The 27831-nt window shown below is 30.6% G+C and overlaps 4 protein-coding genes across 10 annotated transcripts in view; 3 read left to right on the top strand and 1 right to left on the bottom strand.

The window, feature by feature from the left end:
- The window catches only part of Ser (protein serrate), a 428305-nt gene extending 423253 nt beyond the window's left edge, over positions 1-5052 (top strand). The window contains exon 22 of the mRNA XM_088234339.1: positions 1378-5052. Within this exon, the coding sequence (XP_088090465.1) occupies positions 1378-1756 (379 nt within the window). The 3' untranslated portion in view covers positions 1757-5052. The remainder of the gene's footprint in view (positions 1-1377) is intronic.
- A 1218-nt stretch (positions 5053-6270) lies between these two features.
- LOC148276383 (leucine-rich repeat-containing protein 74A-like) lies at positions 6271-17147 on the top strand. Of its 7 annotated transcripts, XM_088234344.1 has the most exons (10): positions 6271-6643; positions 7363-7484; positions 8107-8282; positions 8364-8507; positions 9773-9891; positions 9966-10116; positions 11500-11692; positions 12620-12777; positions 14093-14253; positions 15705-17147. In XM_088234344.1, exons 1-10 carry the CDS (start codon positions 6367-6369, stop codon positions 15815-15817), a joined length of 1614 nt encoding a protein of 537 aa, XP_088090470.1. In that variant the 5' UTR covers positions 6271-6366; the 3' UTR covers positions 15818-17147. The 7 variants fall into 7 exon arrangements, with proteins under 7 accessions (XP_088090470.1, XP_088090473.1, XP_088090476.1 ...); XM_088234347.1 differs by lacking the exon at positions 12620-12777 and having other exon boundaries at positions 15705-15913; XM_088234346.1 differs by lacking the exon at positions 8364-8507 and having other exon boundaries at positions 6278-6643.
- On the bottom strand, positions 15883-27629 carry Arl2 (ADP ribosylation factor-like 2). Its single transcript, XM_088234352.1, has 4 exons — positions 27453-27629; positions 21976-22119; positions 18402-18756; positions 15883-17145 (listed from the first exon to the last, which is right to left on the bottom strand). Exons 2-4 carry the CDS (start codon positions 22038-22040, stop codon positions 17011-17013), a joined length of 555 nt encoding a protein of 184 aa, XP_088090478.1. The 5' UTR covers positions 22041-22119; positions 27453-27629; the 3' UTR covers positions 15883-17010.
- Pkc98E (Protein kinase C) overlaps positions 23033-27831 on the top strand; it is a 33009-nt gene continuing 28210 nt past the window's right edge. The window contains exons 1-3 of the mRNA XM_088234341.1: positions 23033-23941; positions 24181-24313; positions 26688-26802. Of these exons, the coding sequence (XP_088090467.1) occupies positions 23845-23941; positions 24181-24313; positions 26688-26802 (345 nt within the window). The 5' untranslated portion in view covers positions 23033-23844. The remainder of the gene's footprint in view (positions 23942-24180; positions 24314-26687; positions 26803-27831) is intronic.

A 27831-nucleotide genomic window follows, 5' to 3' on the forward strand; every position in this document is an offset into this window, starting at 1 on the left:
CCAGAGTCAGCCCTACCATAGGTTTAGTAGGCACAAAGAACCAGACACCTCCTTACAAGAGAGGGGCGAATAATATTTTCTTCTTTGTCTTCTTGGAGATCTGACGATCTGTTCTACTTAGACTAGTCAGTCTCCCGTGATGAGGCCCAACTATTCTTTCATCGCTTAGGGGGTCTTCCAGGTGGGCGCCGTCCAGAAGGCAATTCTTTGGCTGCTATGGACACCAGTCTATCGCTGCTCATTCTATTTATGTGATCTCTCCAAAATCTTCTACGGTATCTGCTCCGGTGCACTATATCTTCGATTTTGCACGTTTCCCGTATAAAGTCATTTCTGACCCAGTCGCGCAGAATGTTTCCGGTAATCGATCTAAGGACCCTCATCTCTGACGTTCTTAGCAAGTTCTTCGTTCTCGTGGTACCCGCTCATATTTCTATGGAATATGTCAATATGGGTCTCACACATGTCTTATATATTCTAACTTTGCTGTCAAAAGAATAATATGCCCATATTAATTTACAAACGTGTATATTCCCGTCCCTTTTCAGTAGTAACGTGGTGCTAGCGCCCCTTAGATTTGGCGCTGGGTATACTGTTTGTATAATCAGGTTGTGGTTCCATGGTAGTATCGCAGAATCTTGAATCAGAAGCCTGAGATTCAAACCCTGCCCTACTAAAACTTTATTCCTTTTTTTTCTCGCACATTTTCGAGGACTTGAAATTAAAATATATGGAAAAACAGCAAATACATATTTTTTTAAATCTTACATTTTATTAATATTAAACAACTCAAAATAATATATCTAACCTGTGGTAGACCTAATTTACTTATTTTTGTTTTTGTTTGAGTGTAGTGACATGATAAATGATAGATAGATGAGATAAATGGACCTAAACATTGGAAGAGTCCATAACCATGCCTTTTGTAAACTAGAAGCATTATTATTACTGCATCCACCTTTTCGCATTCATTAATAGATAGCACTGCTCACACTCGTACCAATTGAAACACCCTATAGCTACATGGCAAAACTTTTTATTTTCCACTTGTTTGTGAGTTACGTCACTTCTGCGCTGATCACTTCATTTTTATCTTTATGAAAAGTTATTTCATAAACATTTACTTGTTTAAATAGAACATTAAAAATTTCGCCATGTAGCTATAGGGTGTTTTAATTGGTAATTGTGCGAGCAGTGCCATCTATTCTCGCTTTCCTTTCTTTTATGATGTACAAATCTCTCAAAGGTCAAACCCAGTATTTATATAGGTATAAAATTTTTAACATATTGAAAGAGTTTTATTAGAAAATTTGTGTTATTGACATAACTCCTATGAAAATTCTCAATTCATTTATGTAAATAATGTCTTCTTTTTAGGTACGCAAATCCACTGAAAGAAGATAGTGTCGCCAACTCATTAAATGGCAGCATGAGCTGTTTGAAGGGAGGCCCTCCTGGTCCGCAAGTTTCGGACAACATAAAACAGCAACGACCATTATCGGAAGCCGGGAACTCAACAGATGGTCTCATATTGTCCAGTCCGTCCGGAAGCAGAGCTAACGCCCACCGAGGCTCGCAGATTCTGCTCTACAAAGCTCAGAACCCAGACGTCAGAAACAACACAGCGGGAGTGTTTGATGATGTAACGTCACATAAAGACTTTGGGAAAAGAGTTATCAATATGAATGTGTTGCCTGGATCTGGCGGAGTTATAGGAAATAATTCACCGGCAGAAGTTCTCACTGTTCTAGTATAAGATGTATTAGTTTTAAATGAAAATTACACCAATCTTTATATCAGTATTGATTCTACTAACAGCAGTCAGCAACATTATATACATGTTTAATGTTTTTAACATACTCCCTGACTTTGTAACAAAATAATACACATTTTGTCACCTTGCGCATTTAAATTATATGTTACGCGATCACATTCACTATTAGATAATATATATGTGTTTAGATTATACCGGAAATAAATTTTAAGATGTTGATGGACATATTACAATAAATTATCTCAAAAAAGATGATTGTCTGGGAAAGTGTCAAGCTGTAGTAAGAAGACCTTTTGATTAGGACCTGTATATAATATATTAAATAATGTCTATATGAGCATTTGAATGAACACACCGAGAGTTTAGAGAAATGTGAATGTGTATTAAAAACTTATCAAAATCAGATCCAATTTAGACTGTGGACTTTTATATTTATTTAAAGTAAAATCAACAGTGTCAATGCTAAGTACCTACATATAATTAAATGTCTCTCAAACTCAAATGCCCTCAGGCTATTAACTCCAAGTGGCACAAATTCACATGCATTATTTTTTATTCTGAGATGGCATTCCAGTATTACACTTACAGTTACTTAAGTATAACTTCATGTATCTTTTAACTGTAAAATAGTATTTTAAAACCTATGTGTTACTTAATAAATATTAATGTGTAAAAACTTACTAAGAGAGCAGAATCCATGGTTATCTTTACGACATATTAACATGTTAAAAATAATCTGTTTCTTTAACATTGAAATTTTATCATCAAGCTGTCTTTAAATTTTATATTGTCAAAGTTGTAATTTTCATGATACTGTTTCTTTTTAATCCCTGATTTGAAACATATTTGTATATAAACAGCAATCCAACTCGTAACATTCTATTTGAATATATTTTTATACATTATCGTTTTCTTTATGTTTTGTACGGCCAAGCTGTTGTAAATATTCAAAATATGATTATCAACTATTTTTATATATCTCTTACATAACAATTAATATATTATGATTTATTTTAAGATTTACGTTTGACAAAAAGAGCTTTATTTTGATTTATAAATAATGCTTGATATTATCGAGAATAAATCAACATTGTACTCGTGTCATGAAATGATCAATAGTTTGATTTGATAACAAAATGAAAAATGTCTAGAGGTATTCAAATTGCCAAGTAATAGAAAAGGGAAAAAATATTTGCAAAAATTAAAAACAAACATAGGTTCTTAGATTTCATTGAAAAGGACCATATATACAATATAGAGATAAATTTTACTACGTAATAAATAATATAAAACGTCATTGCGTCGGTATACTGATAAAAACCCTAAATGCATTATTGCCAATGCTGAGAAAAATTTATTTGAATGTTTGACTCAACCCAACAAAAGTATTTTCTGGTATTCCTTATTCATATTTAGGACATGATACATACTTTTAAAACCCTTCTTAGTTCCTTAAAAAAAATATCTGGTAAATGGAATTGACGGCTTTCACCAGAGAACATTTTTCAAAAAAGTACTTTTAGTGAGTTTTTATGCATGCTAACTTTGAAACTAATACCCGTATGCAGAGACAAACCCTAAGGTGAGGAAAGTACATTCTATTGTCTTCACCTTCGGGTTATTCTCTGCATTTGAAATTAGAATGTAATTTCCTCACCTTAAGTTTTGTCTCTGCATACGGGTATAAACCTCGGATGGTTTAGAAGATTTTATCTGTTGAAAGCACGAAAAATTACATGTAACTGCATTTTTAACTTCTTTTTTTAAATTTTAAATAAAAAAATAATAAAACCTGACACACCGACGATTACATATAAAAAAAAAATTGATAAAAAAACGTTTTAAAAATTATACTGGTTTGTGTTTTCAATGTTAAAATAAAAATATTTTTTTCTGTTTGTTTTAAAATCGAACAATTAAATATTGGCTATTAAATATTTTGCTGGGCACCATTTTTTCAGTTTTTCAGCACAATAAATATTTCAGCACAATATGTTTAAATCATGTTTTTATGCTATAATTTAATGTAATTATTGTGGAATGTACATTTTATTGACAGCCTAATAATATTCGAGCTTTATGTGTACTTTAAGTAATAGTAATTTATATATTATTTATGAAAATGTAAATAAATTGATACTTTACGTGGGAGCAATTTTTATATGAGAAAATTGTCATTAAATAATAGAAGAAGAGTGTGATACTAAGATTACGGATAAATACAATAGTTTTGATATTTTGTATAAATGATAAAGATTGATGTTTTATTGTAAAAATTACACATATATTATTTTTTATTATAATTAGATATTATAAAGAAAAGTAGTGTGTAATTTATGGTTGTTCCTGGAAATAACATAATGGTCTCTATTTTCGTATATTAATAATATTATTTATGAACTGCGTTATTTAATCAAATTGGAACTCATTGGAGATACGTATTTCTTTTTAAGTAGACATCTTAACAATCCGCCTATAACAATACTTATATATAAAATATACAAAGATAATGTCTGTATCTACTTCTATAAAACGCAGTACCTTTGTAGATAGTTTTAGATTTCTTACTATAATACATGTTATACCTACCTCTTCATAGATTTTTAACCCTGGAATTTAAAATAATTATAACATTTTATGTATTGAAAGATTCTTCACAATGATTATATAAACCACTGTTCTCTATAAATCATTCCATATAATCATGAACCATTTTTTATCTAACTTTAAATACTATTTATTGTCTTGTGTGTATTTTATTATGTAGGTTAAATGTTGATAAATAGCGATATCTGAAATGAAGTTTTATTTTGCAATCATGTTCATCAGGTACTAAAGATTTTCAAGATATTATTTTTTCCAAAATGTTGGACTCATAAAATCTGAGCAAATTTCCCCTTTACAAAATATTCGAACTCGCAATACGAAAACTAATATTGTTATTTTTTAAGGGTAGGATTGCCTAAACAAACAGTATATTGATGCTTGCCACTGGAAACGAGTAGCTTTTCAATTAAAAAAATTGTGTGTAAATATGTAAATAACTAAATTCATTTAAACACATTGTGATTACGATTTATAAAAATCAAATGTTTTCAACTGTCTCATTGATGTTCAGTATTTTTATAAGAAGATGACAAATAATAAATTAATTGTATTGTTATTGATCACCAATACCTGCATCGTTGGTAAATATTATGTAAACTTTTATGTACTAAGTACTTAAAAAGGTTATTTCAATTGTAAAAGAAATTTCAAAATAAAATAAGTACAATCAACACTTTTGTTTAATTTTATGATCCAATTTCCCCCATATCCACAATTATTTCTTAATTCGATCTTGACAGATTCATATTTTTTTGAGAATTATGACTTATCACTGGATGCGGCCTTGATTAACCCTTTCTATAAACACATGATACATTTTTTGTTTTCATTTACGTCTTCCAAACCTAATTAAATATTTTCTGTATTAAGATAATGAACATATTTCATTTGAAAATCCGAGTGTTAGACTGATCTATCAGTGTAAGTTATTATGATACTCTTGTGAAATAAGACAACTATTCTTAATTCTATTCATAAGACTTATTATTAATTCAAAATTATAGAAAATATAATCCTCAATTCTGGTGGCATATGTATGTATAACTCTGTTCTAAATAGCCTGTAAAGGGTTAAATCTCTCGAGGAAATAATGCATTTATAATAATTTAGCCTTTTTTACTTCCAAGTCTCACTTTTTAATTGGTCTTTCAAAATGGGTAGAAAATAGTAAGAATCGGAACTACAAGTGATTTTTATGCTAGCAACACCCCATTTATAAAGGGCATGTTTAATGATTGGTTAGATCAAGGTCAACACCATAGAATGAGGATGTTCAGTGTCTTTTTTTAATTATTTTATTTGTTAATAGAATATTAAACTAAGCCAATTTTTTTATTTTTTTTATATATCGTATTATCAGCGCTATGATTTTTTAAAGATTTGAATTTGTGTCAGTGGTTGTTCTATGACAATTCTTCTGATTGGTTTATTTACGGTGACCAAACCGGATGTCCTTCAAAGCTCTTATATCATTGGATGTTTCATATGAACCAATGACGTCATTCAAAGTAGTGCATTTTTATTAAAATATTTATTATTAATTTTTTTATTAATTTTTTTTTACAATTTAATGCTCTAATTTTTACCGCGCGCAAGAAAACATTTTTTGTATCCAATTTCCCGTAGGTCTGAAGTTCATCATTAAGAGTCAACACATTATATTATTTTGGCAATCCTGTTTACCATAGGAGGAAAGCCATAAAAACTAACTCCCTCTATTTCTACACTTTTTTGACAGACTGTATTGAAATGACACCAAAAAATACCTCATGCAAATGTATATTTATATAAATTTAATTTTATATTTAAGAAAATTTAAATTTGTGAAGGTAGGTACCTACAAGTTTGTCAATTATTTATGAATTGAAAAAACAAAATCAATAATTTTCATGACAGAATATCAGCATTGAAAAATATGCAATAAAAAAATTGATAAATTTTATGTAAAATTTACTAAAAGATTTAAAAAAAAAAAAGAAACAACAATGTCAGAAAACAACAGTAAGGATGAGCTCCAAGATAATGAGGATGATGCAGTGGAAGAAGAAATAATAAGTGTTGAATCTATAGAATCTGACAAATCTAATCTCTCAGTGCCGAAACTAGACACGTCTAGTATTGGATTGCTGCTTCCCATACCCATCCTGAGTGAGATCTGCACCAAACACATTCCTGACATCAATAATGATTTGAAAAAACATCCATATTATTTTTATCCCCCAGTAAATGACCCCGGAATAATTAAAACCCTCCATGATCCAGGTATATCAAAACTAAATTCTTGTATCAAAAGACTTTTTTTTTTATTGTTAAAAGAGAACCAGCATTTACAGCATAAATGACCTATTAGCTATTTTAATTTACCGATTTATAAACGAGTGATTATAAATTATAACAGTAATAAATAAGAGTGATACTTAAATCCACAAATTTTGAATAATCAGTGATCAGTTTCATCACTTTTGTGACATCTTCGAGACTGGTATCTTTGTTAAAATTTATATTCCAAGAGAAAAAAAACTTAGATGCAAAATGTATTTTGGGCACTACCTTTCCGTGTAATTAAGTTTCAATAAGATTTCAGCATGTAGGTACTTACTCAATAAATATAACTGCTTTTAATAGATTGAGTTTCTCAACTTACAGTTCTTGAAACTCCATTTTATTTATATATATTTTTTATGCATTAAATACATGTCATGTATCTGCAAATTACCTTAACTTCTTATAACCATTCCTGTGTAGGGGTTAAAATTAAAAGTAAAGCTAATGCATGTCAAATTTAGACTAATCACCCGTCTTATGGCTAAACAATGCATCTCAAAAAAGCTCCAACGGAGATGGCTTTAAAATGTTTTATGGTATTTAAATCAAAATAGATAGATCTCAGAGAGTAGAATATTTTGACTCGTATTACGGTAAAAGATGCATCTACACATGCACCGTTTTCTTGTCTTTAACATTTCATTATTTTATTAAAGAAATCGATCAAATATTTGAAGCTGATGGACAGCAAAAATATATCTATATGTGCCAAGTCATGAACCATCTTACCGTAAAAAGATTCTATAAAAATCTCCTCCAAGAAAAAATTGATTTAAAGGTAAAAATATAAAAAATAATAGATAAATGCTTTATGATACCATTATTGAAAATGAACATGCAATTGCATACCATCCATAGTAGATATACATAATATGAATAATTACTAATTATATAATAATGTAATTTAATTTATTATTTCTTAAATGACCAAAATATGACATCAACAATTTTATTGACGAAGAAAAAAATCATGATACGAATTAATATTTCATTGTCATAATATTAAAACCATAAAAATAAAACTAGTTACGACTTGCATGGAGTTAACTTTTGTACCTTCCAATATGGTTTTAACGAATATTAAACATTTTCACTTTTGAAATAATCAATATATACCTTATGATTTATGTAGACTTTCTATGCTATATACATATATTGTTATAGCAAGCTGATTTACTGACCTTTTTTTTCTTATTTCCAAAATTATGTTTTTTTAAATATTGAAAACAACATTTAAAAAAATATTTGATATCTATGTGTAATTAGTTTACTTAATAGATATTGTTAATCATAAACTATTGTAGTAAATATTATAAATAAAATATTCCTTTTTTCATATTATAATTCTGACAGAACCAAATAAATATTAAACAACATTTTTATTGTGTATATTTATTCAGTATTATAGTATCAGTTCTAATTGGATGAGGGCCATGTGTGAAGCATTGATGAAAAATAAAACTATTCAAACAATAGACCTTACTGACAATGAATTAACCACTGATGCATGTTTTCATCTTGGCGATCTTATGGTCCAAAGCAAGTATATAACTTGCATTAATCTTCATGGATGCAGGTTAGTTAATAATCCACGTATGCATAAATATATTTTATCAATTATTAATGAAAAAAAAAAAAATACAGTGGGATTCTATAGAATTGGTCCTGAAGGTGCAAGAAGACTTCTTGATGGTATTCAAGTTGCAATTAAACTCGAAGAACTTAATTTATCATACAACGATCTTGGAGATGAGGGGATAGAAATCTTGGCCCCCGCTATGACTGAAAGCCGCATAAAAAGGTTAATAAAATGTATTTTTATACTAAGTTTTGCGACTTTTTCAAAAAAGAACTTTTCGAAAATCTAAAAAAAAACATTTATCGATGTGTAATTAATTTATGTATCTTTTAATATGTTTACGTTATTAACGTAAGTAAACTTCGAATTGTTCAACTTTGTCATAAAAATCCCTCTCCTCCACTTTATTTCTCATCTATCTTCTTACAGTGCTCTTCTTTCCTGCTCTCAAACAATATTTTACATTTTTCTTTATTGTGTAACATGTTCTATCATTATATATTTGTGAAAAACTTTAACTGGATGTATGTACTATTTTTGATACTTTATTATTTATATTCGTTTTCCCTAATATAAAACAAAAAATATATGATAATGATTAACTCGGGGAAAAATCCAATTCAAAATCAGGTTTGGAGTCTAGGTAGTATTCAAACTTAATAGGATTTTACTATTATGCTGTAATAAATATAGTTTCGTCTGTGAAATAGAACCGGATGACTATACGAGTGCTTTCGACTCGATGGTTGCTCTCAGCTATAAATTCCGGACCAAGGAAACCGAATGGAGATAAGTCTGCCTCGTCTGGGTTCGATTCCTAATTAGGTGGTTAAAAATATTGATTTTAGAGGTCTTTTTAATTGCAATATTTTATTGTTCTCTGACTGGCACCTAAAGTGTAAGACTGATCATCTTCCCTTCATGTAACAGATTATCGAACTATGCTGCATTTGGATTACCGATGCAGTGCCCTATGCGCCACTGGGTGCGAAAAGGGGAATGATAATGATTATGGTGAATATCTGAGCAAAGTGTATCAAGCCGGAGCCGTAGGAGGAGTAGAGCAGCGCTCCGGCTCTGGTCAGGAACAAAGGTTGGCGACGGGGTGGCAGTGCGCTCGGGTACTTTTCTATTTAGGACTACACCGTTGTATCCGAGTAGATAAGTCAACTTTATGTGGCTTTCCTAGACAGAACTTAACATGAATTAGAATATGTACGACGAAGATGTTTTAAAAAGAATATTACTTAAAAGTTTCCGTAGCCTTCATCAAGTAGGTAGTAATTTAAATTCAATAAAGTTTTTTCTCTCTTTTATATTACATAATTATTTAAAAATCATTATGTGTGCCAGTGGTGGTATTCTGAACACTTTTGCGAGTGTAGAGAATACCTTTTTAGTATGTAAATGCGCGCTGAAAAATCATTCTTTACACTTATGAGTGTACAGAATACCAGTCCAGGTAAGGTTTTTATTATAAATTTCAGATATAATTTTAGTCACAATAATTTAAAAACAGTCGCAGGGCAAGAATTATCCAAAGCTTTATTAGAAAATGAAACAGTCACCCATATAGATGTTTCGTGGAATTTTATGGAAAACAGAGGTATGTTGAAATTCACTGCATTGCGTACTATAAAGTTTTCCTACAATAGTATAAAGTTACGTAAGTTTTTTTAGGAGTTGTGCCTTTGTTAAGATCACTTAACAAAAAACCAATACAATATCTTAATATTTCATGGAATGGACTAAATGAAACGAAGATCGAGACACCTTTAGTAGTAATTATAAAATCACCAACTATTAAGCATTTGGATGTTAGCAACAACATGTGAGTTACTTTAATGTATAATAATTATTATGAATAATTTACATAAATTTTATAATCCAGAGAACTTCGGTACAGTACCTATGTAAACTGATATATTTTAGAATAGAGATGAAAAATATTGTTGAGAAGGGAATATAGAAGTCTAGACATTTACAGGGCTTATAACGTATAACCCTCTATCGGCTGGTGTAAGTGGTCACTGTAGATACTGTAACATTCACCATTCTACCCTTGTTTGAATATCCATATTCCACAAACATTTGGAGATACTTAAAAATTGTTAAGGATGTTTGTACGCTTGTAACACTTTCACTGTTATCATGACAAAAAAAATATATAAAAAAATTATGTAATGATTTTAGCAATATTGGTGCATTTGATGCAGATATGTAGATGACTTTACGAAAATATGTACGGTCCGTTCATAGATTGGATGGACCAATGTTTTCCTAAAAATTTGACTTCACACTCATTTTTTTATCTACTAACATCAGCCAACTACAACAAATATTTAAAAATTAGTTTGTTGTTAATCATAGAGATCTGAAAGGAGTTCAACGTTAATTCATTAACATTTTTTTTTAAATGCAATAAACCCTACGCGCAACCTTTCCCTTGCGCAGTTACGTGCGAACTGGAGACTAAAATCACTGTGCTCCGTTAGAATGCATACATAGCATTGAATGCTGGAATAGGGAACTGCGTAAGTCTGTTGATTCATGAGGAGAGTGCTTAGTACTGAATTCAAAAATCAGCGATGCATGAATTTAGATCTTTAGAAGTTCTGCGGAAGCAGTTCCAACAAACCAATCCATATTTATTTTTCATATATTGTGACTTTATATAACAAATTTTGCACATGATTTGATTGAAACGGTGGTATTTTAATATGAAACTTTGAAATATAACTCTTTTGTGGTGATATTATGGCATTAGCGATGGCTTGTTAGTTTATTTTAAAGCACCAATCTCGAGTTACTGTGTTGATAGTAAGTACATATTTTACCCGTGTGCCAAGTACCAGGTGACCTTTCCTAATCAAAAATCTCACCGCAAGACCCTGGTACATATGTATCACTCATTTTACACCACAAATGATCCTTTATGGTATTTTACAACCTACAAGTCTACGGCTATTGCAGTACTACCAAATTTTTTAATGTTTGAAAAATACAGCAACATCTTTATCCTGTGAAATATTTTTGAATTTAAAGAGGCCAATATAACAGAATTATCAACGGTAATAAATTCGAATGTATTAAACGCTCCAACTATAAATAATTTCTAGATGGTAAAATTATTGTTATGCTGACTGTAACTTGATCAGAATTGCTACAATGATACCATTTCCAAACTAATCTACATTTTTATATTATATTGTAGGATAAAGGGAGAAGTCTTAATGAAGTTAGCTTACTTATTATTTAGAGCCAAGAATTTAGAAATATTAAGAATAGGAAATAACCAACTTACACCTAAAGATGCTTTAAATATACTGAGTAGCTATCAGAACAAGCGTGTGACTTGTAATGTCTTGGACTTGGGAGAAACTAATGTAACACCAGCATTTGCTGAGGTAATTTATTTTATTCAAATTTGTATAGAATATTCTAGATATTCTGCAAGAAATGGGAAAATATATAAATCGCCTCCTTTAAAAATAAAAATATTTACAAAAAAGTAAGTTACACACGTAATTACCACATGTATTTCTTAAATTGCGAATAGCATAATAATTTTGTAATATGAAATCATAAAATTAGTTTGTATTGTGGATGACAAAGATTCATGAGTCTAAGATTATTTTTCAAATGTTTGTTTAACCCTTACAGTCTGAGTGTTCTTTAAAATATACATAACATTTAAGATTTATTTAATCCTGTACCTACAGAAATTAAAAAGCCGTGAGTTTATTATTTAATTACTGGTATCTCGGTACATCTACATTTTTTTCTGCTTATGTTAGTAGTTGGCATTATACCGAAAAGTTCAGTTTTTTAGCTTGACAGTTGACTTCTGGCTGGTATGTTTGTTTCGGAACGAATTCTAGTCGTCCTTTCAAATGATATGCAAGCCAAGTTTTCAATATAATTCACTAAAATTGAATTAATTTGACTGAAAAAACATACATTGTAAAATAATAACGCATATTAGCATGGACTTTTTCAGTTCATTATTAATTTTAGACCCATTGTTCATTAAAAATTAAAGTAAAATATTTTATAATGTATAAAAGATAAAAAAAGTTCAAATATACCAAAAATTTTCAAATAATTCCTTTAGTAAGTACAGAATACAAATTATTTTTTTATATCCTCAGGAGTTAATTCAGATCTGAAAGGCTTCATCAGTTTCATTTTTATTATTCTTAATTTTCTACATCCGCTCATAAGTGGAGCATGTGGACATCCTCTCGCTAGCCAGCACTCTCGCCTCCTCCCAGTCAATCCTGCGTCCCTTAATTTCGCCAAATAAAGCTTATTTTCACTACTTCATTCTTAAGGCAGTAGAAGAACTCAAATTAATACCCACAAGAAGAAAGGCGACTGTCAGATATGGAAACATACTTGGAAATTATGTAATCATCGGACCCGACCCAAGAGAAATTGGCTTTAAACGAGCAAAATACGTCGCAGAAACTAAAAAGAAGAAAGACTTTGGGTAACAACATCTTAACAAATACATGAGTGCCAATAATTAGAGTATGTAATGTGAAAGGAAGACAGTCAGAATATAGTGTGTGAGAACAGAGTGCTCCAAACATTTATAATAACAAAAGAATAATGTTTTCCATACCTAAATTTCCTTCCTTTCCTTCCCTTTTTTCTCCACCTCCTTCATAATATAGATTAGATTTTTAGTCAATTTTTATTTCTTAAAAAATACGTATGTTTATTTTGTTTGATAGTGAAAATATTATAATATACCAACAATATGTTTATATGCCACTGATTTTTTCAAATTGAACAATGTGGGTAGGTAGGAAGAAATTACCTTAAAGCAATATGCCCACCCTTAGACATATGTATGTAAACTGTATATGAATATAAAGTGTTTAAATAAGTAAATAAATTTACCTGCCAACAAGCATTAACCCGTTATAGGACACCTAGAACAAAGTGGTACATAAATATACCACCTGGATTGAGGTATTTATTTTCTAATATTTGATATTTCAATTAACATGAAATTTAATTCAATTTAAATTTTCATTAGTTGTATTTTATTTCAATTGTACTTGTATGTATTACAAGGAAATGTGTTTGCCATTGTTGAATGGACTGAATAAGTCCTTAATAAAACAACATTAATAATAAATTTTATATCACAAGAGCATTGTTATAACGTACACTGGTATATCAGACTTCCAATCAGTTTTTTTCAAATGCAATAGGTTTATTATCTTAAAAAATAACATTTTTTTATAGATATATAAATATTTCAATAACAAAAAGTAAAAAGGGGTTTATAACAGCTGTTTTTTAATGGGAAGATAAAGCTTGCACATATTTAAACCTAATAAAGGTACATTATGTTAAACACATTAAAGGATGAGGAATGTGGGATCAGGAAATGAGTTTGGAAGAAACCAAGAAAGTGATAGGAATAAAAAAAAAAATGAAAATAAAAAATTAAGGGAGGTTAGGGTTTTAAGGATATATAGTAATGTTTCAGGCGTTTCTAAATATGTGTCCTATAAAGGGTTAATACAACTCTACCAATAGCAATTTCTGGCTTTAAGATCTCTATATATAATTATTTATATTTTTCTATTATTATTATTATTTATATTGTTTTAATATGTTAATAAATGTTTTTGATTTATGTATGGAAGAGTCCCGACTTAACACGGAATTTTCTAACAAGTCAGGACATAAAATTGTGTATTTTGTGCATTAAATAAATAAATATACATAACTTGTTAGATAAAACGCGACAGTTTTCAATACAAAAAAAATCTCAAATTTATTTGCAGAGAATTCATTTTGAGATTAAGTACCATTGTGAGGAAGAAAAAGCCCTCTCAGGATGAATTTATACAATTTGCTAAAGCAGATGGTATCGTACTTGACAATGAATTATTTTCATATATATGTGCTCCTTTTGCAAATAAAAAGAAAAAAATTGATGTGATGGGTGAGTAATATTTTTTCATAATTGGTGACATTATAATATCCATCACAAACCATCACCTAGCTATTACCTATATATTGTTAGGTACATATTAAAACTACAAATCTGCAAATGTCAACTTTACAAGATAATAAAAAATTTCGTCCCTCAAATACGACCTATGACCTGATCATCATCCCATGTCCGCTCCATAGTTGGAGCATATGGTGCCCATATCGAGCCTCCTGGCATCTGTCTGCTGCCAGCTCCTATGTATCCTCCCAAGTCAGGCTTGCGTCCCGTAGTTCTAACTAGAACTGCTGACGAACAGTCGGCAGTGTGTCCAGGACATCAAACACCTGACGCCTTGTAAAGTAGGCAATTGTGGTTAAAGGTCTCGGGAGGCATCTGCAGTATATGGCCCAGCCAACCTTATCACCTCCACTTGATGACGGTTGTTACTGGAGTTTGCTGCGTTCGTTCTCTTATTACTTCATTCCTTACAAAGTCAAACCACCGCACACCCAAGATTCTTCTGAAACATCTATTCTCAAAACTCAGTATTTTGCTGTTTTGGGCCCTAGTGAGGTGCGACGATTCACATCCGTTTAGGAGAACAGGTGTTATGCAGGCGTTATATATAGGCGGCATTTGGTCTTCAGTAAGTAAATATCCAATTCCCAGACAGCCTTCATACTGTTGAATGTGGCACCTGCTATTCCTAGCCGCACTCCCAGTTATTTTTTAAAGCTGTCATTTCCCATAACATATACTCCCACGTATTTGGAACTCTCGACCCGTTCGCTGACTTAGTTTGACAGTCAGGGGATTTTAGGCATCAAAGCACAAAGTGCTACACAGTACATGGGTTTCTGCGATATTGATTTTTAAACCCGTGCATGTAGAGTACCTATTTAGCCCATTTACTTGTAGACTCCTACTGAATCATCAATTATAACTGCATAGGCATAGTCTAGGTCGCAGAGTTTTTCGGAGAAGGAGATGGATATTCCTTACGGATATCGAAATAACAAATCTAGATATTCACATCTGGGACTCACCTGAAAACCAATGCCCGCTGTTGCCTGACTTAAAATCGTCTTAAGGACAGTGCTGAAGGCGAATCATGAATGTTCTGTACGTAAACAACAAAACATCTAAAATACGGATTACCTAACACCGATACCAAATTGCTGACAGTGAGGGAAATAGATGACCTCGATTCCCCACTCAGAAGTAAAGAAAACATTAAAAATGCAGTAGCACCCTTAGGTTAGTCCATCAGTTTGGGTGGATCTATTACCGATTCTGTATATTATTAAAATTGTAATAAATACACATCAAAGCATAATGCCTTTTTTTCTGTCATCCCCAACAGATGTAGGAGCTACCTGCATCAACAAGCCAAAATCCTACACATCCATTGTTATTACATACAAATGTTTTATTACTAGGTACTTTTTTTTCTATTTTAGCCATGGCAGACTACACAAAAGAAATTTGGCCAAATACAAGACTTGTGCTACATACTCAAGAGCAATCTGTCATTCCAGCGCAGGACAACAAATCGAAAAAAATAAAAAAATAAAACACATTTTATCATCATTAAAATGACTCGAGTAAGTGAGTTTGAGTCAATAAAAATAAAATACATTTAACAATTTTAGTAATTTTATTTAAGACAATAAAATTTCTTAAAAATAAGCATTTTTATTTTAGTACATAAATATGTAGGCATGTATATATTAATAAATTAGTGTAGCCAAAAAAGGTTAGTATCGAGTGGAATATGTTTCACCATTTCATACGTGGACTTGGCATACATGGACTGCTATCAGATAATATATGTTACTATATGACCGATCTTGTTAATGCTATAATTAATTTAAAGTAGACATCATTATTTAAACTAAAAATATTGAATGCAAATAATAATTTTTCTGGTCCTGACAAAATTATATATTAAGAGATAAAACAAAAAATGTTTGGCATAAAATAATGTCAATGTATGTGTTCAGACAAACTAAAATTGTTATTTTTTTTACTTTTTGGTTTGAGCATTTCATTTTCACATGACTATTTTGGAAGATTGTGCACTAAGTCAAAGATTTCCAAATAAAAATGTGAGTTTAAAATATTTGTTTTCTAATTTCAGTACACAAACATGAATACTGATATTTTTTGTATACAATTTGGATACATAAAATAAAGTCACAAATTACTTTTAAAGTGTACCAAGTTGTCAGTTATTTTATTCTATTCTTTGAAATGAGGGTCAGTGCTATGCAAACTCCCGATGTCACTGCGAACTATGAAGAAGATCTATTGTGACGGGTTTCAGTGAATCAGTTCTCCCCCTACAAGTCCAGATCCATAACGTATCAGTTATTTGTAAATAAATTGATATTTCAATAATTTTATCTGTTTCCTCAATTATTCAATAGAATATGTGAAAAATCTTATTGAAATTCAGCAATAACTTGTTTATTTTTTAACGGGTAGCCAAGAATCTAATTTGAACAGTATTGTTTACAAAAATATTTTTTGGGATTTAATTTTTTCAACATAATTGTTTATCCTTTATTTTATATTTAAATTGCATAAATCCAAACTATATCCTCTATCCTGTTGACATGTTAGCTGACGATAAAAGATGTGTTATTAAAAAATTATAAATACTGTGGAGCATGATCAATGCTGTCACAATATATTCCTTACATATTCAATTGAGAGCGATAAGTCGATATATTTATTAATTGAAAAAATATCACAAAAATGGGATTATTCTAAGGTGAAGATTCGGGCTGCAATATCATCGAGCAACCAATCGATTCCTTGAAGCAGATTTTGTCCTGTCACCGCGGAGCAATACAATATATTCCAATGGTGGGTTTTAATGGAGTCCAAATCTAGTGCCTAAAATAAAATTACAATAGAAATGAGCAGAAATAAAAGTATTCGCATTGTTTATTTTGTATGCCATAATAAAATTCAATGAATAGTATTTACAGAGAAAGACCCAAATTTTACAAAAAAAAAAAAAACATAATTAATTGTAAATTCTCTTAATTGTCAGACAGAAATTTACATATTGCATTTACATTATTCAAATACTGTAAAAATCCCTCTGTATTTTTCTATTTTACTTACCTTTTCTTAAATAATACCTTCAATAAACTTCAATTTGTTACCTAAAACTGTTATAATTTTTCAAACAAATTTAATTATTTACCTACCTATTTTTGTGCAGTATGTTATCTTTACTTATAAAGCATAATGTCATTAGATAACTAAAAAGACATAGTTTATTAGATAAGTACCTACATATTAACTTGTTATACCATAAAATGCTTGGATTTTAATTTTATACCTGTCATATAAAAACTTCTGGGCGTATGTAGATAAAAATAAATAAATACATTTCTTAGTAAAATAAAACTTGGGTACTAGGAATGTTATATAATGAATAATAAAAGGAAAAATATTCACAAAATAAATGTTATCAGTGCTACTAATGTTTATTCTAACATAACTATCCAGTGGCTAGTGTCGCAGACTCACAAATTAGATTTTTTTCCTTACAAACAAACAAAACATGAGCCTTCTACATAAAATCATTCCCTGTAAATGCCTAGACTTCCATATTCCCTACTCTAAAATGTTCTCTATCCCTGTTGTAATTTGTTGATCTTAATGTGTCTGTGTCAACTAATTGCTCGTCCCAACTCAACACAGGACTTTTAGTCCCATGGAGTTGGGACTTATGTCTCAAATAAATGTAATGTACATTTAAGTAAAAGAATAAATAAAAAATAATAAAAAGGACTACCTAGGGGGTGAAATCCAGTATTTTGTCTACAAACATTTGGACAACTTCAAAATATTGTAAAATTATTCTTTGTAATATGGTAAAATTATTTTTAAAAGTATGATATTTAATAGATTTACAATCAAAGTTAAATTATGTTAAACTTCAACCTTAAAGAATTTAGTTTTGTAACAGTAGTTCAAAATAAGAAATGGCATCGTATTGCGAAAACAAAACATAAACTTTAACTAAAATGGAATAATATGACTTCAAACTTTTTCCCGGTAATCGTCCTTACTCGCCCCAAAGCGGTGCTTATATTTTGGGAAACTCTAACTGCAAATTAAAGTAATTGAAATCTCACCTCTTTTATTTCCTGAGCGGAGAGTGCTCCCGGCAAGTCCTGCTTGTTGGCAAACACCAACAATGTGGCGCTAGCGAGTCTCTCCTCCTTCAGAAGCACCAGAAGCTCACTTTTACAATCCTCCAGCCGCCTTTTGTCCGCGCTGTCCACAACCCAGATCAGGCCATCCGTGCACTCGAAGTAATTCCTCCAATACGAACGCAGAGATTTCTGCCCCCCAACATCCCAAATATTCAACTTGTATCCTCGGTGCTCCAGAGTCTTGATATTGAACCCTAAGGTCGGTGATATGGTATCTATTTCCTCTCCATTGAATCTTTTCAGGATCGTCGTCTTCCCCGCATTGTCCAAACCGCTATTTTGTGTAAAAAGTCAAGGAAAAAGTAATATTCTAAATAGCACGATTGATTTTGAGTCTGTATGTGAAATAGAACAAGAACCCTGAATGAGTACTTTCAACTTGATGGCTACTCTCAGATACAAATCTTGAAAAGGAAAATCGAGTGGAAATCAGTTCGCCTTATAGTGTATAGGTTGAGGCGTTCACCTACCATGCTTGAGTTCCTGGATTCTATTTCTGGCAGAATGGATGTGTAATATTGGTTTTAAAGACTATACACCGCAATTTATCATCAGTCCTGAACTGGCACCTGATAAGTTAGACTGATCACGTTACCTTCATGTAACAGAAACAATTCAGATACGCTGCAATAGGAGTTGCAATTTTTCATATATACCACAATTTCATCATTTTTAAATACAGTAGGTACTCGGTAATCTACCACTTGAGTAATTTTTTTTGCAGCACAACAGGCCAGGAGGCCCAATCACAGTGATGAATTACATTACAGAACACCCAGGCTTGAGAAGAATCATATTCAATTTTTGTGTTCTCAACGAGAATTAAACCCGGAACCTTCTTTGTGCGAGTCAAGCGTCTTGACCACTCCACTCGCCACGGAGGCCACCTTACCTATGATCACAAATTATCATTATCATCATTCCCTTTCCGCACCTGGTTCACCAACCGCAGCGTAATTTAAATGAAAGTAAGACGTCAGTCTAATGCTTCAGGTGCCAATCCAGGAACTAAATATCGTAGAGTAAAAACACCTTAATGCAACCATGTCGGGAACCTAACCCGAGACCTCTTGCACGGTAGGCAAACGCGCTGGCCATGACCACAAAGTACTACTATACTATATTCTGGCGTTATTTTCACTAATTTTGTTGAATTTTGTTAACCGTTGTAATTGTGATAGATATTTTTATATTCAGAACATTTTACAAATACTACTTGTTCATTTTTTTTTCTCTTTTCATGTGTCAGATCTATTGACCTATTAATACACATAAACACACCCAAGCCTCCAAAAATGATGACTCTTAACTCAAGCACAAACTCTCAGCCATGCCCAATGCATATTTAATCGTTCTGTAACCGCCAGCCTGGTGACATGTGAGCTTGACGTTTATAAATTCATGGTCACTAACAAAATAAGTATTTAAACCATAGAATTAAGAAGAGTCCAGAAGGAGCGTAGAATTATATTTGAATACATCGGACTGTGTCCAATAATTCCCCCACTATGGCCTACTTTCGCCGCGCGCATTTGTGAGGTCGTAGCGTAATGTTGCTTGATGGGAAAAAAAAAATCAAAGCAATCTGTTAATTTCTCTAAAATTTTATTGTGCACGCGGAAATATTGATTGGCACAACAGAGTAGATAAGTAAAGGGTAATTTAATAAGAGTAATTGAATTAATGAACTTTAAACTTAAAATATAAAGCAAATTTTATTTTACATAAAACGGATATTTTTATATCATGTTAAATAATATTTGATGTTTTGAAGATAATGTCGGTCAAATGTTTACCACAGAGTTGTTTAATCCGAGATCCAATTTTCATTCATTCTCTCATTAGATGAGCAAAGTAGGGTAAACAAATTACTACCCTGGCAACACTAACGAAATTTCCATTTTGTTGCTTCGACAATCTGACAGATGGAAAATAAATCAAATTTTAAGTAATGCATTTGTCATTTACACATTAATTTGCTAATTACACATGAAATGTGATACCATCCTGTTTCTTTAAGATCCTAGCAGTATTTCTGCACTTTAAAAGGACATAACATGGCGTAGTTGAATTCAAATCAGGAGATGCGTACTGAGCGACGTCTACAAAGAAACTAATGGGTCAAAACGTAAACCTACTCATTTTTTGTAGTTAAGTCACTTTCTGTTTGATGTGCGTATGCGGTTTCTGGACTATTCTTAATTCTATGTAACTAATAAATAAAATACGTAAATTTTGAAAACAGGGAATGGGTTGATAGGTTGATGGTCAGAACTATTATTATTATTCATTATAGGCAGGCAGTCTTTGCTAATGTGCCTATATTTTATTATATTTGTGAAATCAACAGTTCTACATACATATTTTTAGTAAACAAACAGATATAGTGTATAAACTCAGAACTAATAACAGATTTCCACATAGTATACAAAGTTAGTAAAGAAAATATATTACATATCAAATAAATACATACAATTTATACATATAAAAATGTTATTTTCATGAACTCAATAATCAAAGATGTTTTTAATATTTATTTTAAGAACATTAAGTTACTGTAAATTGGGCGGGATAAGGACAAGAATGCTTGAAGAGAGGATAAGGAGGGGAGGGGAGATGTACATATTTATTATTATAATGTCTACTAAGTTACATAATACATTTTTAGTGTAAATTTTAAATCTGATACAGTGATGTTTGTGTAATCTATATTTTTAAATTTTGTATTGTACATTGAAAAAGTCCTAGGAAAAGAGACTCGAGCAAGGTGCTTTACTGTTTGATAATTAATAAACATAGTTTTACTCAAAAGTATAAACAAAACTGTAAATTGCATGTAAAAATTGCACTCTTTTTACCAATGACATATAATTAAATAAACACGTTGCCAGCGCAAACAAAACCACATTGCAATCCGCAGGTAGTTGCCTTCTGTGCCTTTATTCTATAACGAACGTTCATCATGATCAGATGTGATGATACGCAGAAATATGCCCTTGCGTGTGATGAAATTATGTTTAAATTTCACTGTAACTGTGAAAACCAAAACAGATATATCATTTCATTCGTAAATACAATACAATAAGCAGATAATTCGTTATATTTTTAGGCGGGTACCTACATCCTTCAAAATTGAAAAAAAACATAGTTTCATCATTTTTGTAATATATTTATTTATTTATAACGTCTCAACAGCTCTATCTCATTTTGAGAAACGAGTAATGTTATATTTGGCTGATCATAAAAAAATAAAGATCACGGAAAAACAGACTAAATAATAGTTGTAAAAGTATTCTAAAATGTAGTTAGAAATAACATGGAAACACGTCTCAAAGATATTACAAACATGAAAACAAAGCCTTTAGTAAAAATATTGTATGAAATAAAATAACTGTCATTCAAATCAATGAAATAACTTAAAATTACATACGGCAATTCAAATGTGACAGGGTGTGTTAAAACAACACGTGTAAATAAACATATAAAAGGATACAGCATTAAGATTCGCATTTCTTTTTCTTTCTGTCTCATTTTTTTCAGGACAGTCCAAAACCCCATGTTGTTGGCGCAGAAATTATTTTATAATCGTTCCTAACATAGCTCAAAAACTAAAATTCTCCTTTCGTTTCGGCGAAAACTGAAAACAGAAGACAAAACAATATTTTGATTTGACAGTCGTGACAACACGTATTGCCAGGTATAATGTTTTAAAATCCCCACATAAATAAAGTAGGTACGTCGAATAGTTTAGCTATATTTATTCTTTTTTTCGACCATTTTTGTTTTTTTAATCAGTAATAATATTACTTCATTATTTAAATTATGTAATAGAGCATGTATAATGTTATTTTACTAGGACATAAAAACATAAAAGATCTTTTACGATAACCAATCTGATAAGATTAAAAAAACGTTAAATTTTCACAAATAAAAATTAAATATTCATGTTATTCATTTTTATGCGTATATTCGCGAAAAACGTATACTAGCGTCAAGACGCTTCACTCAAACACGGAACGTTCCGGGTTGGATTCCCAGCGAAAACAAAAATCTAATGTGATTTTTCTCAAGCCAGGGTGTTCTGTAATGTAATTCACCAATGAAATTGGGGTTTCTGGCCTGTTGTGCAAAAAAAACAACAATGAAATTAATGTTTTTATTGGTTTCTCGAAGTTTATATTTCACCGAAAAAACATATTAATTGATTTTAAGTTTTTTTTTAAACGATTGTTTGTTTATTTAAACAAATGCATGTGTATTTCATATATTATGTAATATTCCCCATGAGTTTTTTTTTTATTTAAACAAGCTCATTTTGGGACAGAATTTATCGTAATATTCCAACTACACATAATTTAGACACATTGTAAAATACAAAAGATGCAATATGATTTTGTAAAAAGAGAAAACACACTATTTTCTAATTATCATAACTTATTTATTTTTTATTGAAAAAAATGTTTTCATAATAAGTATAAAATTACAAATGATTTGTAGATACATAATTAATAATTACGTTTCTACCTCTCAAATAAAGTGAAAACTTGTGTTGAGAGGGGGAGTTCGTTTAACATTTATTTTTATATATATATTATATAAATATATATTGAATCTAATTATTTTATATTAAAACTGTTTTGTACTTTGTGTAACCGTAGGCGCGCGTAGACATAATGTACCTGCTCAAAACATTGAAATTAGATACATTTCTAAAACGTATAAGATAGATAACGTTTTAAAATTGAAAATTGGACAATCTCAAATATTGTTAATTAATTGAAAATCAACATATGTTTTTCAAAAGTGGTTTTTATGTTGTAAGACTGTAATTACTATTTTTAAATCACAAGTTTTGTTTTATTAGTTTTAATGTTGACAGGGTTACATAATATTTACTTTTTACTTAATAAATGCATTATAACATATAGATAACAAATAATATTAAGTTCAATAAATCGTAAATCCCGCGTAAATCGTCAATTGGACCAAAAAATAATGATATTAAATTCCAATAGGTACCTAATTGTTGTTTACCGAGTTTCCCTAAAAATGTTAAATTTGGAAAGTGTATCCCAATTTTCCCATACAAATTTTCCTCCGTGGTAGATCCCATTTTCCATTTTCCACCTAGCTCATTGGTTGAGTGGAAATATAAATAGATTTTGTAGGTCGTATGGATTCTGTCGCGAATCAGTGGAATCTATTAAAGCCCGTGGCCGATCTTCATGGCTGTCATGGAGTCGATTTAATTTATATTCGTTTTTTTTATATTTTCCCAATGATTTTGGGCCCGAGAACCGGCACTAAGTGACCGTGTGGGGTGTTAATTTTAGTGCAAAAGTAGTGTAAGGTTGATTAAATAATGTTCAGCGGCACAGTTCGTGTTAAAGTGTGCGAAGCCACTGGCCTACGGCCGACGGATTTTCAAAAACGACACAACATGACGTTTGGCAAACCAGGTAGTCAATATTTCGGATTAAACTTCTTATTCTTATTATTTTATATTGCGAATGAAGGTATCAACTAATTCGACGGGCGCGAGTTACGCCTAGGTTGCTGTGTTCAGTATTATTTCAAGAACATCCATGGACATATTTCGTCTAGACATATTTAGCATTGTATTTTGTAAATATACATCAATCAAAATTTGGGAATTAGGTCAGTCTTTGATCTTATTTATACCCATTCCTTGTTTTAGATGACCAACCGATAGATCCGTATGTTTCCATCGACGCCGATGACCATCATCTGGACAGATCATCAACTAAGCCTAAAACATTCGACCCTGTTTGGAATGAATATTTTGTTCACGACGTCCACAATGTAACAAGGTATTATTACCCGTTCTCTTTTCTAACACGGTGTTTTATTTAGAGTTTTAAAGAATAACAGTACCCAATAACAAAACTAGATATTATAATATATGTTTACTGCGTCCACAAGTATGCCATACAAGTCAATAAATGGACTGAAATTTGACATCAATTTATTATTGTTAGTAAACATAAACAACATTATTCAATTATCACAGTATTCATTTGTTCTATTTGTACATTTGACAGTTCCTAATCCTATGGAGTAGTTGATGTCATATTGATAACCTAGGTGTCCTCTGATTGTTTCTCTTTTGTAAGACTTGTACTATAAGTAAATTTTAGAGCCAGACACTTAACTTGAACTGTTTTGCTATTACTGTTTTTCATCTAAATTGTAAGGACTTATTTTTCCACATATAATTAACTGTCAAATATGTCATTAATAATTTATATTTCAAAAGTAAATGTTCAGCCCTTCGAATGATTAATTTGTAAAATATTAATATGAACAAATCAGTGCTATGATGGTTTACACAAGTATAGTGAAAAGATAGTAAAAATAGTAGAAAGTATTATTAAAATTGCAAGCTTAAGTTGTAGAAGCACCAAAGAAATTATGCTAATATGATTTTCAGTATACAGTAAATATACTTAATGTACGACCTGTTAAAAGATGGATTAATCGACATCTACAATATATTTTATTTGAAAGTTTATTTATAAACGCTTACGGATTACATTAATTCAACTAAATAATTATTCTTTTTTTAAATTCATATTCTATAATTAATGATAATATTTTTAATGTCTTTCGTAAAGGTTGTCTCGAGTCTTTTGTTTTGTTTTGTCTGGTAGTTTATTGTATAATTTCAGTCCCTGGTTTATTAGTCTCGACTGTCCTTGTCTCGTTTTAGAATGTTGTATATGACATTGTTCTGATATTCTCGTATCGTTTGCATGTTTACTACATTTTTTAAAAGTTGTAGTTCTTTGTCTAAAATTACATCAGTGACTAATTTATGATTAAATTTTAAGGATTCTAGTTGAAAGAGTTCAGTATAATATATTAAATACAAGCACACTAAATCCATTTGCCCTAGGATTTAGTGGTCGGCGCATTTGCTTACTATGTATGAGGTCTCAGATTTGATTCCCGACAAGATTGACTATTAAACATTTATTTAAAAAGGAATTTTTCACTTTGATATTTTTTCTTAGTCCCCAGACTGGCACCTGAAGCGTAAGACTTATGATCTTACCTTCATGTAATACATAATGACGGAGGTATGTTGCGATTGGCTATGCTATGATTGAACTATGCATCGTTAGATGCATATAACAAAATGATGATGTCTAGGAAGATTTATGAATATGGAAAACTTTATATGATAGTGGAACTCAAATATGATTATGCATTATTTTTAATATTATTCTTAATGTTCTTCTTCTATTATTTGCATAATGCATAGTGTACTGTGTTAGTTTACTAATCACAGCAGATTCTGATAATTTTGCTACATGATTAGCGTTTCCATCCATCCTGATATATCAAGACTGTCACCGTTATTGAGCCCTCTGCCTTTACTAACTAAAATCTTCCACAGCTGTACTATGTACTGACTTCGATTAAGTAAATAATTCCACACTCAGAAAAAATCACAGGGGCTGGGGTGACTTTGGGTGCTAAATGCTTTCAGAAATAAATTTATTTATCTGAAGAACTTTTTGGAGACTGAATTCACCACAATAGAGTGGATTCTATTGATTCTGTGGAAGAAAATTGTATTTATGGTTGTCAATTATTGAAATTAATTGAATAATTATTTTTAATTCCTGCCCAAAACACCACTGTAAAAAAAAGTATTTTCATTGACGTCGGCTCAGTGGACTAATGAATAAAATGGTCAGGGACTGTAAAATCAATATTGCAACGTTATGTCAATTTTAAGATGATTGCATGGACTTCAAGAGATGGGTATGACATTGTATATTATGGTTAATAAAGATTTATAATTATTATATACAAAGGCAAAAATAATTGTTCAAAAAAGTACTTTGGTCAGCAAGTACTTTTTCCACATAAAATGTAAGAAAAATATTTATGTTACATTTTTAAAAATTGCATTTTTGTTACTACATCTCGCTAGCCCAGAATGTCCCAAAGAGACCGTGGCCAAATATGGCAACCCTTTACACGAAGGAGAGAAATAAAGTGTTTTATTTTAAATATTTCATGTTGAGAGAAGCGGAATAAAACTTGTAAACTCATGCACGGTAGCCAAACTAACTAACCACATTACCATTAGGCGGCCTATATAAATCGCAGAACACAATATACAATGTAGTCCTTTTAAAGCTCTATTTCTTACTGTAAAATATTTTGTTTCAGTTTGGGTCTCACAGTATTCCACGATGCCGCCATCCCACCCGATGATTTTGTTGCAAACTGCAACATTCCATTTGAAGATCTTGTGAATAGAGATAAAGAAGCAGCCGATTTTTGGGTAAATACAAGACATGTCCTTTCTCTCATAAAATTATGCTCAGTTTTCGGTGTCAGTGCCAACAAAATCAAAGTTTTTTGGTTTTAACTTTTTACAAATTAGCAAAATATGTATGCATCTATATTTTAAAAATATAAGTGTGCTCTCACTGGGGAAAATAACCTGTTCTTATATAGATCATGATACCTCAATTTCAATTAGTCGATTGAATGTTTATGTGCATTCTGGTTTTGATTCAATGGTAGTGTTATGCACTCTGAAACAGAGATCTGAAGTTTGATTTATCATTCAAACACTGCTGGTATCAAACACTCTTATAGAGTACTATAATGCCAAACCAAATTATCTATAATTTATTATATTGAAAACAAAATGATGAGTTTTACTCTTTAGATTCTTATTTTTAGTGTGTATTAAACAAAATATTAGCAATAATTATGAATTTGATGTTACTGTTTTTTCTAAATTTATTTAATCATTTTTGCATTATAAAAAATATAAACCTAAATTTAAGAAATAGTAAATCGTTTTCTATGAATGTTTTATAAATTATATTTCACTGGTAAATACACCAGTGAATTCAAAAAACACTTGAATACAAGTACCAGCAAGTATTTAATTAATAGATGATATTATTTTTTATAATTTACCTTAAATGTTTCACTAATTGTGTAATTTTTTAACGCACTTATATATTTAAAAACATTGAGAAAGAAGGATTCCATCAACATAATTATTAATTTTAAATGCGAATGAGCAAACAAATGTACAGTTGTCATGTAAATATCTGTAACCAAACTGGAAATGAGATAAAATATTATAACAGTGATGAATTATTCTCATTTTCTTATCTATTGTGTATTTCCTTATCTTTCCAACAGCATCCATTTTACAGAGATACTTTACATTTTAAATCATATCTTGCGCAAGTATCATTATTTTTTATCTTTATTTTCTTTTTTTAATATCTGCTGTATAATCTAATCCTGTGTTCATGTATTTTATTATTATAAATGTAGAGTAAATTAA

Source organism: Micrasema longulum, unplaced genomic scaffold, assembly GCF_059751315.1.
Source record: "Micrasema longulum isolate JH-2025_06_02 unplaced genomic scaffold, ASM5975131v1 h1tg001230l, whole genome shotgun sequence".
Lineage (NCBI taxonomy): Eukaryota > Metazoa > Arthropoda > Insecta > Trichoptera > Brachycentridae > Micrasema > Micrasema longulum.